The following is a 15,000-nucleotide window of genomic DNA, read 5'->3' as shown; positions in this document are numbered from 1 at the left end:
CACGGTCTACGAATTCCGGTCGGCCTTCCTCGGGGGGGGGCTCTAAGCCATCCATAGCTGTGAGCAAAGCTGCCAGCAAGATAAACAAAAATTAATTTCCAAAGTAAACCCAAATCGCCATTCCGGACAGTGACACGCCGCATCCCAGCATCGCAACGGACCCGGTGGGGCGGTGTTAATGGCGACGTGGAAATGATTTCCAGCGAACCTCAAAAGGCGCCTGGCCGAGATGAGATGAGCTCCGATGCCAGGGCCGGGGGGGGGGGGGGATCAAGGCAACAAAACCACGGAATCGAACGAAACGATGGAGCACTCGGTCGATTATCGCCCACGGGAGGCGGCCACGTAGATCCCCGAAAAAGTGAAACATCTTTAAAGCCGCCCGGGGTCGGGAGGGAACATATTTTTTTATCGTCCGCAAAATCTCGTTGAAAAGGAAAATATTTAGCGACGGAAGCGACATTGTTCTCTCTGGGCTCGCTGAGGCCATTCTTTGCGATGCGGCTTTCCCCGAGCTGTCCTTCCCGGAGGGCGGCCATTCGCACGAGCTCAAGCGCATGGATCGTTAAACGACCGTTTGGATCAGGGGCACAGGATCCAGACAATTTGATAGACGCCAATCTTCTGCGTCCTGGCACCATTTCGTCCGTGCTCCGATGCCCGGAGAGGTTCGTAGATTATGCCGTAAATTTTCATGAAATTCACATAATTGCGACTGGTACCGAGATGGCGGAGAGTCTAGGCTACCTATGCTACCTTGCCTTGGCCAACTTTGGCCGTGGCTTCAAATTTTTCTGAGGGTTTTGTGCGCCATCCACGGTCTTGAAATATGAAATTAACTTACGGCACCAATTTAGTAGACATAACCAAGGAGATGTCTATCAAAAAGTCTATAAAAAAGAACGCAGTTAATTTAAAATTGTGAAACGTTTTAAACGCTTAGCTGAAGGGGGAATTGAAACTTAGCTTGCAAATTTCAAAAGGTAAAATAGAATATTATGTTTGCTTTAGCAACTGCCTTTTCCTTTGAACTCAAATTGCCTCTAAGGAACTCTCATCTGCTTTCTGTATCCGCATTCTTTATAGATGGATTATAATCTTCTCAGTATATTCACGCAGAATTCGTTCAATTCGGTTATTACACTGTTATTTGAGCAGTAATGCAGTAATTTTTTTTATAAAATATTTTATATACGAAAGGTATCCTTCACATATAAATTGAGCTGTTGATGCGTATAGTTCAGTAATGATTCTATAATAAATATGAAAATCATAATAACGGATGATGAAATCATTTTAAATGATTGTTTTAGCAAATGTTTTCGTTTAGTTTGGAAATACTGTTTGTTAAATTAATCTTTTTGTTAAATTTAGATTTAATTTAAATGAAGTACTTTAGTTTTCAATATTTGTTGATAAATTCAATAAGATGAAAGAGTCAATCACATTTGTATCGCAAAGAGAATTTGAAAAATCCAATTAGATATTGAAAAGGAATGAGTTGAACAATTGAAAGAGTATAAAAATCCAATCCAGATACACCATAGCACACTGAGAAGCGTAGTAAAGGAACGAACGTGATAACGTGGGACGTGACGTTTGAAAATCGGTGTGAAAAAAAAACACAAAAGAGAAGAAATGAACTCTAGTGGTAATGGTTTCAACTATAACTCAGCTACAAACTACGGGCATGCATCTAGATGGAAATGGATTTATCATCGTAAGAACACCAGATCAGAACCTTATCGTAGACGTAGCAATAAAACTCCCGCGCGGTAACCGCGAACCAACGAACGAACGATCGGTCCACGGAGCACGGAGAAAGAGAAAAACGGGAGGGGTTGGTGTGGGATGGGTTCAAGAAAGCGGCAATATAGGAACTCGATAATCGAAACCAAACATACGCACACCACATCCGCACTACCGATCATCGCCATGCACGTGTAACGAAGGGGGTTTCAGAGGGAAATCAATTACTCGGGTGTATGCGCGTGTATGTGATGGGGTATGGTGGTACTGGAATTATACTGATTTGGGTCGGGGCTGGTGAAGGGACGTGGTGAACTACGACGACGTGCGGACACTATGCAAGGAAGTAGCATAATAAAACTCGGAGAAGAACAAGGAGCAGAAGTAGTGGTGAAGAAGTAGGAAGTGAAGGCAGCACACACTAGTTATTATTTTTTTAGGGGGGAGGGGGGGGGGGAGAAAGGAGAGTAAATCGTAAATCTGGCTACAAGAACACACGGGGGTTTTGGGTTGCAGTAAGAAGTAGAAGAACAAGAATCGGAAACCCCATTTGGGCTACGTACTTCCTGCGTGGATGATGCGTGAAGAGAAGGGAGAGCCGAAAGCCGAGAGCAGCGACGAGGACGAAGCAGGAAGTCAGCCGGAAGTCCGGAATTCAGGAAACGATATTGGCCAATGTTAAGCAGCAACCACCACCACCACCACCACCACCATCAGCGTTGTTGATCGCGTGTTGTTGATGGTTATGACGGGTTTAGGTTCGGTATTTTGTGCAAGGTTAGATCGGATCAAACCATGACCACGAGACACCAAAGACAGACACCAGGATCACCATCATGGATACGCCGTAGAAAAAACCACGAAACAACGAAACGCAGGTGGCGGGATTTTCCAATATGGCGGATGAAATGGGATGAATTGGAGAGAGAGAGAGAGAAATAAGAAGAGAAAAGAGAAAGTGTAGAGAAGATGAAGAAGGGATGCTGATCGCTGGCGTGCTGGCACTGCTCGATTCGCGATTGTTCCGGCGGCGCGCTTTCGAGTGAGTGTTGCTCTGTGTGAAACAGCAACAACAACAGCAACGTCGAGAGCAGCAGCACTACCAGCCATCAGCAATCACACTACCGTGCCGTGCCTACACTCTAGCGCCACTCTAGTGTCCACCACCGCGCCATCGCGATCGTCTCTCGCCTGGCTGTCCGGCTGTCCCGTCGACCGACTTACCGTAGAGCAAGAGATTGTTTTTCATTTTAACATCTAAAAAAACAAGACAGTATGCAAAAGAGGGAAGAAGATGCGTTAGTGCTTGTCGGTGGTAAATTTCGGGGGGGTTTCTGGGGGGGACAGTTGGTGGTTTGGACAAATTTTGCTCTTTCCATTTTTTTTATGTAGTGTTGTGTTGTAGCGTGGTGTGAGTTTTCGTGGTTGAGGGGAATTCCCGATTGTTTCGATCGGTTCAAAATGGTAGCCAATTGTAGAGCTGAAGTACCAGTTGGCCATGCGTGGTGCTTCTTGCGGTATTCAGTATCAATGTTGTGTTCCAGCAAAAGAGAAAGGATAAATAGCGAAACAGAAAAGGAATGAGAAACAAAATGGCAGATGGAGGAAATGCTACGCTCATGTGCTGGAAACGCTCCAGATAAGCTTCCCTATGACCTTCCACAAAACATCTAGTCGAGACCGAACGCTACGTACAGCAATCGCCTTGGATTGCTCTTTAAGATCCCGTGCACTAAAGCCTCCGGAGCCGGTCCTACTATCGCTTCGGCTTTAAGGCAGCTTGTGTGCTTGTTTTCATTTTCCCAAGGACTACGACGACTTCATGCCAATCTGCAGAAGCCACTAGACCACAGAGCCACAGAGAGGTTCGCGAGTATCATCTAATCACCGAATTTTATTAGCTGCCAGCCAAGCTCCCAGGGCTTTGAATTTGGGGAATGCTTTCAATGCCCGCCAAAGAAGCTCTATAATTCGTATTCGTCTCCTTCCCATGCCCTTGGTGTCTATTGCTAGCCACATAAGCTCGCTTTGTGCAGGCATCGAGAGCGTTCAGCTCTGAAGCTCTGGGACCGCTGGGATCCATGGTAAACCACATGGCTGTGGGAGGAGTCGGCGTGGAGAGGTTTTGGGGCCCAGACACACAACCAGACGTAGAGCATACTCAGCATCACAGCAAGAAGCATTCCAGCATCTTGGTTAATGCGCACTTCGTTCGCTATAAATCCCAGTGGGGTGGAGAGAGCTGCGGGTGAAAGTTTCGTGATGATTACGGTTGCGAGACCACTGAAGCAACACTGCAGAACGTAACTATGGCACAGCAGTACGGTTGCTATCTACTTAGTAACCGACTGCTTTACTCCAGCAATTGTTTAAATGGAGCTGTCGTTGACTCTATTGTTCATTATTTTAAGTTACAAACCAGACGCCCAACGGAATTTCTATCTTGACTGCAGCTTTTCAAAGCAAAAGCAAAAAGCGCTGAAGAAGGATAAGAGCAAGATACACAATTGATAACAACAAGATTTCATTTCATTTCGTTGATTGTTTCTTGCAAATTCTTAAAATCTTCATAAAGTAAATGAGTATAACCGTTGATGAAATTATTAAATCATTTCAACCTACAAGATGCTTACGAGGAGTACAAGTTACTTAACATCTTACAGGGTGATGAAAGTAGTATATTTAACGAAGCTTGTTATTCTACCCCTCTTAAATCAGAGTACACTTCAGCATCTTCATGCACATCACTGTTCACGCGACAGTGCAAATACAATCGCGCATCGCGCTCGCTGCCGGTGTGCTGTGGCCGGAAATATATCCATTCGAATGAGCTTCGAATTTCAACAGCCCCCCACTCCACCCCGCTGCGGAAGGCGCGAGTGTTGTGAACATAGAACCAGGAAAAGCACGGAAAAAGAAATGGAAAATCCCTTATGATGCACCTCGTTTGGTTCGCGCTGCTGCTGCTGCTGCTAGTGCGACTTCGTATCGCGTATCCGCTGTTTATTTGGCTTATTTATTTGTCCCAGCGTCCCTGTGATGCTCGCTCCTATCATCCACCACCAGCGGCAGCTGCGGTTCTTTGTTTCATCGCTGTCTGCAGCAGGAAGGAGATTGGTTTGAGCTACAGACGCGCATTCTCTCTCATCCGTCTCGTGCAGCGTTCCCGATTGCACATCAAAATGTTGACTTGGAGTAGCATTCGAGTGTACTCTGCTTTAACTCGGTGCACCAGTCAGTTCACTTTGTCCGCAATAAAATTATAAATTTGCGAGATGAATAATGGAGTGCCATAAATTGTGCCACTTTTCTTTGTCTCACTGAAGCCTTTTTTTAGTTCCAAATGAAATAAAAAAAAAAGGACGAGTGACTGTAATGTGTTCGTAACTACATAAAAGTACTACCATCCAGTGCTGGAAGAAACCCCGGTTATTGACACAAAAGCACGGAAACGGCTGCAGCAACAATGGCACTGTTGTGTGACCGGGACGCCGGAAATGAGCTCCTTACAAGCAGCTCTCTTTACATTCTCTGCGCCATAACAAGCGACTGGTGCCGTGTCTCGATTACCAGCATAGCTGACCAACCCCCCCCCGGTATGTGAGCTCTACCTACATTGTACCTCTCGAGGAATCGATCAGGACCAACCAATGACATAAAAGCCATCTCCGAAGCAAGTACAAAAAGGTAGCCTGGGTATTGGCCGTTCCCAGATCCGAACCGATTGCATTGCACCTTGACAAAAGGCAATCCCCCTTCACTACACCACACGTGTCCTCCTTACGATAACGCTTCTATTCCAATGTTGACTCCACCCCCCGCACGAGACGACGAGTACTGCGTTACGGTTCGCTGGCAATGAAAGCATCTCGTTCCATCTCCAAAGCCCCAACACACAAAGGGTCCGCCTAGCATTTCCTCTCGTCGTGAAGGCGAAAGAAGTTGCCAAGTACCTCTGTTGGGTACTTGGGGAGAAAATGGAGTGCAGAAACCCTAACGTCCCATGGGAGAAGGCGGAGGAGGCCAGACCTGGCAAGGAACTGTCGAGGAAAGTGCTTCTGCAGACCTACGCCTCCCGGGAGGGTGGGACGAACGAACGGGTTTTGTGTTGTGAGAAAGTTTTTGGGGAAAAACCCGTTCCCTCTCACGACCACCGACCCCCTTTCGTGTCCGTTTGAACCAACAACAAACACTCCGGCCCCCTGTCCTGGTCCTGAGCAGTATTTTGCTCGGTGCGACATTGTGTGAACACTTTACATTTTGTCATTCATCTGTTCCGGTGACCCGGTTCAGCCACACATACACAGGCCCTCCCGAAAACACACATACACGTGTTCCGGAAAGCTTTGCTTTTGGTAAGGGTTGGCGCACTCCGCATTTCCACGGTTCGCTGCCAGTGCGCGGGCGACCTGTATGTGAGCTGTGAGCTGTGAGTGTGTTTCCATGCATTATCGTTTCATATTTCACATAAAGCAACGACCGAATCGGGCAAATATTTGCATGATATTGCACATTCTTCAACACAGAACAGAACAATGTGCACCACCGGGAAGATGCGATGTGTTGAAGGCGTTTCGCTCCTTTCTTTGGTTCTTTCTGGCCACTCAACGACACGCGAGATACACGAGTCTTCTGCAGCTATTCAGCTTTCTTGCACTTTCAACGAGCAGACTTGGGATTAACAATGAGCGCGAGCGCTTTATTCTGCAAGCTATACCTACTTAGAGATATTTGGATCACTGGCATCCTGGTACGTCACTGGATGATCACCAATGTTGTAATCAGCGAATCCCCCGGGAAAAATCACTTCTAACGTTCGTCCCGAACAGCGTCCCAAACGGCACTAAACGAGAGGGACTAAACGCAGTCATAATTTGCGAACAATCGAACAATTAGCTCCCAATTCCCCGGATGTCATTTGGGGCGTTCGCCCGCTGGTTGAACACAGCAAGATGCCCCCGCATTGGTCCTCGTGTTAAAGAAATTAATGACTTTCGGTCACATTCGGGACCCTTTTCTCCATCTCCTGATGCCGAGGACCGAAATAGTGGACCTTCCGCTGTACATGCATGCCCCAAAAAGGTATGGTGTACGATCCATAATGAAACAACAACACTCTCCTCGGGTGGTTTGTGGTGGAATCTCTTGTAGAAGTTTTCTCCTTTTCTCAAGCCCCTCCGGCGGCTTGTTGTAGCAACAACACAAGTGTTCTTTTCCCCCCAAAATCGAAGCCTCTACCTTCTCCAAAAACCGACCTGGTGCGTAATGATGATTGTGGTTGGATGGTTCCAAGAGCGTCCTTTGCGATGCCCGAACCGACGAGCTTAGATTGCGCAAATGAAGAAGCAATTAAATTGATATTACCCTTTTCGAGAGCCGGGCTCATCAGCCGGGCGTGTGTTTTCGCAACAGTACTCGTTAGTCCGATCCACGACGACAGACAGACACCCCGCATGTCCCTGCACTCGACATGCGTGCGGTTACAGAACCACCGTCGCGTTTGATGCGTGATGGTGTGTCATCATTGGCCGGAGGAAGAGATCCCTTGGTACGTATCCTTTCCACCTGGCACATGGTCTCCGGCACAGACTGTGCGATGTCCGCCTTTGGCACACCAACAGCCAAAGGACACTAACACGTAATGGTGATGAAGGAAATTAATAGGATTCACGAAATCACCTCCGAAACCCCTGGCGGTGTCGCGTTGGATCGTCGTTCCAAACCACAATCAGACACCGCGCAGCCATGTCTGACTCGATATGGGACCTAATTAGGTACAAGGAGCACCCGATGGTGCACCCCTTTTCTCTCTTGAGGAGGAAGATCTGAGCTTGGCAGGAGGAGCGCCTGTCTGAGATCGACACGATGCGATAATGAGACGTATTAGGCCGACAAGGGCAACTCGCTCGCCTTGTTGTCGACGGCTTACAATGATAAATGAAGGGCAATTCAGGGGCCTAATGTGGGACCGTTTTATGTTCCCAGTTGTGATAAGTAAGATGTGTTCGATGCCGCTCGCATGCTCGCAAGCCCATACGAGACCGTTTGGCAGCTTAGCCGTACGCTTGAAAGTGATCTAATTTTACATTCTCGGTAAGGATAAACAAACACATTAAAGCGAGCGGGTGATGATGCTGCTCTAGAGGCGCACATAATCACTTTTCATTTTTATGTTGACTGAGGACTGCTTGAGCGTGCAAGCTTTTGGCAGTTCAAAATCATTGTTAAACTCAGCTCATTTATTTAAAGAAATCCATTCAACACTACACAGGGTATCTTCGAAGGGCTGCTGTGACGCTTTAAACATTGTCATTCGACGACAAAGTTCCCGGACGAAACATGCTTGGCCTCGTTTCTCCGCCGATATAAACATGAAGCATTGAGCTACGTGCTAGTCGATAGTATCGCGGGCTCATGTGAACCAAGTCTCGAGTCTCTTTGTTCTGAATTGACAGCAGCAGCAGCAGCAGCAGCAGCAGCAGCAGCAGCAAGTTTATCTGACTGTCTGTAGTGCAGCCTGTCTGCCCTTTTATAGCCCTCGGACATTCCTTTTCCAAACACGTTACGGATGGTAGACGGTTATGTTGAAGTTGGCTAGCTGTCAGCAGCCATGACTTGCTGATGTTCCTTGGATTCTGCCCTTGGTTGGCTGGATGGGAACTCGCCTCCTCGAGGTGAATGCTTTGCAAGGCTACAAAGTCCGCATGTAATGGTGGAATGCAGCTGTGCAGCGGTGTGTGTGCTGTGCAATTAGTGTGATTGTGGGCTACTACAAATGCTGAGTAATTACCGAATCATTTAAAATACCAGCTGTATGCATGAGCCTTTTTTTGTGCCAGGCTTGTGTGCATTAAATATTGCGCGTTATTTTAAAGAGAAAAATATTATTCTTTTACAATTAATCACATTGGTTCCGTTTATCATTTATGTTTTGGGATGATTTTCATCCAAAAATCCAATAAACTGCTCAAGTGTATCATGTGTGCTCATTTTCAGTGATCATTTTTCGAATCTGTAATGGTTTATACCAATTTATTCTCATCCTCTATTCAGAGGGCAATAATGATATCGTGTACCGTTTCTGATAATGTTCGTTGAATTTTAATCTCAATATAGTTGAAAAACTCCTGTGTTTGTTTATTGATACACGTTTTTATCAACTTTACAGGAGTTTTCAATATAGAAAAAAAGGAAAGCATCTCTTTTTTTCGTCTCCCAACTGAAATCATAAACTCTTGATACGCTGCATGCGTTTTACGTGGGGCGCAACGGGCTATCGATTTATTGATTATCCTCCCCGGAATCATATAACACCGGTTTCTCAGCATTCGATTGCTTTCGATGAATATTTAAATATCTAAGCACAACGCGCCATAACTCGGGAAAGGACTCGCGGCCCATCGAGCGTGCACTGTGACTGCGAACCAGCTAATGCGTAATTTATGTTCTCCAAATGCGGAACAACGCTCCAAACGGTTCCCCTCTTCACACCACTTCTGTCCCCTTAGCTGTGATCGATTTTTTAATCAAAAATAATAACCCTCGATAGCAGCAGCACCACTACCACCACTACCATTTCTATCTATTGCGCGGTTGAAATAGCATCGACAACGTCGGTTCACGTGCGCCTAATTGCAGCGCAGGCCTAAGGCTTCATCGGATACCGTCCGGACCGGGACCGGGACCGGACTGGTCAGTCAGTCAGCCAGTCGGAAGGATGCAGAGGAGCAATTAATTTACTGTCGCCAGTCAGTCGCCTATCTAGTATCGTACCATTATGCCCGGGGACCGAGGCCACTAGTGCGTTGTCCAGTTCTCTCTGTCCGTTTCTGAATTCTCGAGCAATCGAAGCCGCGCTCAGGGCCAGCCCGGTTCCGGTTACCTTTTTTGTCCCCTCGGTGCCCCCTGATCCATCGGCATCGGCATCGGAAGGAACCGAGTCGAGGCACAAGTCGATTGCTCAATAGCGATGTATAACGAGTTCGCGATGGTTATCGGTGGATCGTTCATATTCATTGGCACCGAGCACACCGTACCGGGCACACAGACACACATTCGTGATGCCAGGACGCTTGCTTGCTTTCGGTGCTCCGCATCCCACCGGCTGTACCGGAACAGGCCGAACAAAGAGCCGGAAAATGTCGCCGTAGCACAATGTCGAGCCCAGAAGCGTGTGTGATTGAACTCACTCGCTAGATGGCTGCGATCCATCAAATTGCTTCACGTTCTAATCACACACATACACACCCCGCCCGGCACACCAACCCACAACAACCCATTCGCAGGTTCTGTGACGGTCTCGAAGGCTGCTGCTGCTGCAGAGTTGCGAAGCTGCAAAGTTTTCCATTCATCATCGGACAGAATAGGGCCAAATGAGAGAGAGAGAGAGAGAGAGAGAGAGTAAGCGGAGGGAGAGAGTGAGAAAGGGAGAGAGAGGAAAGGGCGCGCACACGGAGCTTCCTGTCGTCTGTGAGAACTTCCGACCTTCCTTCTCCTTGGTGCGCACAGTGGGGGGCAGGGTACCGGAAAGCTCATTTTTCTTCACCCAGGGCGCACATTCTGTGTGTATACAGTGAAAGGGCAACGGAACATGCCTTACACGGCATGGGAGCACCACCCTTTTAGATGCGAAATGATGAGTCTCAGTCGTGGTCCCGGCAGAAACTGTGAGACTGCTGCTTCCATGCACTGAGTTCGCACTAAGTTCGCGCTGCCAGCACCAGACGAGGCGAGTACGAGGCGAGACGATAAATTTGATCTGCCAGGAAGGGCGAAATTGAGAAATTTAGACATTGTAATTTGGTGAAAGAGCTTCGCATGATTTATGCGCTCGCCATGCGGTGTGATTCTGACGTTCTGCCGTTCTGCCGTTGTCCTCGAACATTTTCCAACAATTCATCATCGGCACCAGGGCCCCCAATTGGACCACTGCAGATGGAGCACCATCAAAGCTCCTCGCAAAAACTATCCCAATGGAGGCGCACAAAATTTCCCGGGGGCTGCTGGGCGGCGTAATGATGGACCTGGTCCGCGCATCTGCACTGCACGATGTTCGCCATGGTCTTGCGTAGCAAAGTCACCGAGCAAATTGGGGTAATTAAGAAGATTTGAATTAATTACCGTCCAGCTTCCCCTCGAAAGTTCCACAAAATCGTCCGTTGGTGCGCAAAGAAGTAAAATTTAAACGGGAAGATGACGGTGTTGCTGCTGCGCCAGTCAACGATAGCCAACGATAGCCGGGGAGGGCGTAAAAACGAGATTGGTGCTCGGTCTTTTGGGGGTGTTTTTCTTACATTTTCACCGGGCTGAGTCGCGTGCACTAAAAAAGAGCGCCTTGGAAGGGCGCGTGGGGAAGGATAATTTAATTAGAGTGTTGTGCCTGCCAGCACTTTCATACCCCCTAGCATAACATCACGTTACTTTGCGCGTTCGTTTCGAGGGGCGGGTAAGTGAAAAAAGTATTGTACCAGTGCACAGCGGACAGCCTAATCTGACTACATTTGTCAGGAGAGCGCACGCGAGACGAGGCCAAAGCCATTTACTCAGCAAGCAGCAAGAACTGTGGTACTGCATCAGCAACAACAGCAGTCGCTAACCGACCGGCAAGGGAAAAATGAATAATTAGCAGCATAATTGACCGGAGAGAGCGAGCGAGAGAGAGAGCACGAGGGCTGGAAGTGATGGAAATTACATTATTAAACAGGAAGGGGCCCCATTACCCGGTTGTGTTGTTTTGGGGCTCCCAAAAAAAACCCGAAAATGAAATCCTTTCTAGTCGACAGCTAGTAGCTCGAGCATATCTTGCCATGGCCTGGCTTCTCTTTCAGCATCGGTGCGAAGACAATACACTTCAAACGCCCGCCCAGAGCCTTGCGCAGTTAATCAGAAAAGCACGCAACACACAATGGGCCGGGAATCATTCGGAACGAGCTTTTCATTCAACCAACTCCGGGAGGAAAGCAAAACTCAACAAAAGATGGGTCAATGCCATTGGGCACCATTTGTGCTGGGGGCACAAATTCAATTTGAATTCAATCTCCCGGGCGAAAGCTCCCCGGAGCATCCTGGTGCTGGTGTTCCTGCTGGTGGTTGGCTCGAAAACACAAGCACCTCATGGTCCTGCGTGGCGCGGCTCACGAGGCCTCGCGTGCGCACACGCCGAAAACCTCGTCACGTTTTCCATTATCTCTGCGGCCGCTCTCGGTTGCGGCTTTCACCTTTTTTCGCTTCTTTCCCTGTTCGGAGGCTGAGTAACAAACGACCGTTCGTACGTTCGTTCGTTCGTTCGCTGGTGTGTATGACAGACGCAGATCCTTTGGCCTGAAATGTGCTGCAGACGGCCTCGAGTTGGGATTGGGCTCCATCAAATCAACCGGTCCACGACCAAGCATCCGGTTGGTTGTCCATTGTTCCTCGACCTCGAACACTCATCACGACCCGGGCACCGGGGAGGCTCGAGACCACGGCTTAACGAATGGCGCACTTCGGTCATGCGGTGTTGAGAATAATAAATTTCGAAAAAAAGGAGCCAGATGAAAAAACACAAACACCAGAATCGCGAAGGAGAGGATTCATCAGATGAAATCAACGGGACGGGAGAGGATCTCAAATTGTCATCACCTTGACGAGTGCGTCGCCTCGAGAAGTTCCGTTTTGCACTAATCGACCGAGCACCTGGTCTGGACAAACATTCGCGCGTTTTCCCAGTTGCATTGCTGTCGGTCCTCAGTCCCAGTCAGTCAGCACGATTTTCCACGATTTTCCTCTGCGTAGCGGAGCATTCAAGTGATTTCTTTCTCGACCGCAAATGATTGGGATTTTACGGGCTGCAACGACAATAAATTGCGTCGTCGGCATCGTTGGTGGCGTTGTCACGCGGTTGGTCCGTTGTTTCCCAGACCCGCTTTTTAGCTGGAACCAATTTTAATTGAATCGAACCATTACGCGCATTGCGGTGCAAAACCGACTCCCCTCGCATCCCTATCAAACCACTCCACACCATTTCGAGGAGCTTTTGTTTGAGGTTTCTGGTCCAGCATCCATTCGAGCGATCGATTTTTTAAGCCGTAAAATGTCCGCTGGTTGGTTTGTGTTTAGGACTTTACTTTGCGACTTCGACAACGGCCCAAGTCCGACCAGGAGCGCTAGAGGGGATTTATTTCCAAAATTACGCTCTGCGGTTTGCAGTCAAGTGAAGGGAGCCCATAAATTGCTTCATTCCATTTGCAGCTCATTTCCGGTATTTGCTGCTCGTTAACTGGTACGCCACCGTCCGTTCACCATTGGAATCCAATTTACAGATCGTCTTTATGGTGGGGGAAAATCATTTTATTCGCTTTCTGAATTGCATTGCACCAGCTTGGGCTGAAGTAGAAGCATAAATTTCTGATTGATTCATTCAATTTTGTAAACAATTGAGTGCACAGTATTGCTATAAGCGATCATTAGGGGAAGCTGGATCGAATTACTGGAACCAAAACAATCGATTTTAATCAACCTTAAAACGAAATTAAACCATCCAAAAAAGGACCTCCTCTCACGGCAAAATTTCAGGCGCACTTGCGATGCACAATCGAGGCACCGAACTCATCGTACTCCTGTCGCGTTATCCACAGCTGCTGGAACAACGGACTCTGCGCTACGAGACACGCACCGGTCCAGATGGTTAGTGTGGCGTTCTGTGGTGCAATCACCTTCACTCGGTAGGTTGCGGTCGTCGGCAACAGGGTCTCCAGCTCTCGCTGCAACCGATCACCCATACCAGGGAACATCGTTGCACCCCCGGCAAGGATCACGTTTGCGTACAGCTCCTTCCGTGTGTTTACCGGGCAACCGGTCACCGCATCAGTCACGAGCTGCTGGACACTTCTTCTGCCCTCGGAGCCATTGAACAGGGCTTCCGCACACAGCAACCGTTCCTTTCCGACGGTGACACTCGTTCCAGCGGTTCCCCTGTACACCTGGTCACTCAACGATGAAACCTCTTTCGCTGGATCGCCACTGACGCTGCACACCTTTTCCATTATCTCCCTTGCAAGCTCGGTCCGGTCTCGTGTGATAGCGAGAGTGCTGGCAAGATAGTCGACCATGTCAGTCCCAGCGAACGGAACATTAATGATTGATTCCTTCTGTGGTGTGTACCGGTAGACCGGTACAACGCTAGTAAGACCTTCGCCAATGTCAAGCACTGTACCGCTTGTGCGTCCGGCCGCATACAGTGCCATCAAGCCCTGCATAGCCAGATACGTGGCCGGTACCTCAAACTTTTCAAACATCCGCTGAACAATCGCTTCCCGGGTTTCGCTGGACGAGGCTAGCGGTCTTTCGGTCAGCAGCACCTTATGCTCCCGGGGATCAACCTTCAGCACTTGCCGGAATGCGTGCTCCCAAACGACCTCAAGGGCATCCAGATCCACGGGAACGCCACGCACAATGGGATGGACACGGGCGCCGGTCGATTCCGTTGGCACGCCCGCGCTAACAACACGCTTTCCGTCGGAACGGACCTCGACCAGCGTTCGAAAGACGGCCTCTGGATCGGCGTCTTCCGTCAGACCGACCTTTGTCGTGTGGCTTCCATTGTCAACAATCACAGCGGGAACCTCTTCCACGGTGGACATTGCGATTTACTTTGCAACGCGATTTTTCGAACACTCGAACACGACTGCCACAGCTGACACGCTTGTCGAAGCACTAGGGCCGGTAATGAATCATACAGTTCGTTTGTTTGCCAGATAAACAACCGCTCGGATGGGGATGACTTGCGAGAGTTTCGATCGTTTGACGTCACCTGGTATGAACCGGTTTTTGGATGCAATTTTGGGGCAGGTAATGGCAACAGCACACACCCAGATACTTTGGGGTGCGATAATGAGCGTGCCGCGATGTTGATGGTGTGGTCAACTCTATCAAGGTACTTGAAGTTGTGGTGTTACTTATCAAAATTTTCGCTTGAAAGATTAGATAGCGAACCAAACAACGCACAGCATGGCGTTTGTGAATGAGGTTGGCCAACAACTGTGTATGGAATTGAGACAGTACCCCGTATAAGATATAATTGGCCTAATATCATTACAGACTTGCAGAGATTGTTTGTAGAGCACCAGGAATAAAAGAATGTTTTTGGAAGATTTTTTCTTAAACTTCTTGCCTGTTAAACCGTTGGTTTGTGTTTGTGATTGTATGTGTTAGAATTGGTTCTAACGTTTCAAATAAGAACAGGAAAATTGTAGGTAAAATTAGCTTTTATTG

General features: G+C 48.2%; 2 protein-coding genes across 5 annotated transcripts in view; both read right to left on the bottom strand.

Moving 5' to 3' along the window:
- The window catches only part of LOC126575054 (band 7 protein AGAP004871), a 65,447-nt gene that overhangs the window by 6,767 nt on the left and 43,680 nt on the right, over positions 1-15,000 (bottom strand). The window lies entirely within an intron of this gene.
- Positions 13,056-14,619, bottom strand: LOC126575053 (uncharacterized). Its single transcript, XM_050235548.1, has one exon. It carries the CDS (start codon positions 14,367-14,369, stop codon positions 13,299-13,301), a length of 1,071 nt encoding a protein of 356 aa, XP_050091505.1. The 5' UTR covers positions 14,370-14,619; the 3' UTR covers positions 13,056-13,298.

This window comes from Anopheles aquasalis, chromosome 3 (genome assembly GCF_943734665.1).
Source record: "Anopheles aquasalis chromosome 3, idAnoAquaMG_Q_19, whole genome shotgun sequence".
Lineage (NCBI taxonomy): Eukaryota > Metazoa > Arthropoda > Insecta > Diptera > Culicidae > Anopheles > Anopheles aquasalis.
This window is presented reverse-complemented; position numbering and strand designations above follow the sequence as displayed.

Excerpts from the sequence above, each read along its gene's own strand:
- LOC126575053 (XM_050235548.1), bottom strand. The coding sequence starts at position 14,369 with ATGTCCACCGTGGAAGAGGTTCCCGCTGTGATTGTTGACAATGGAAGC.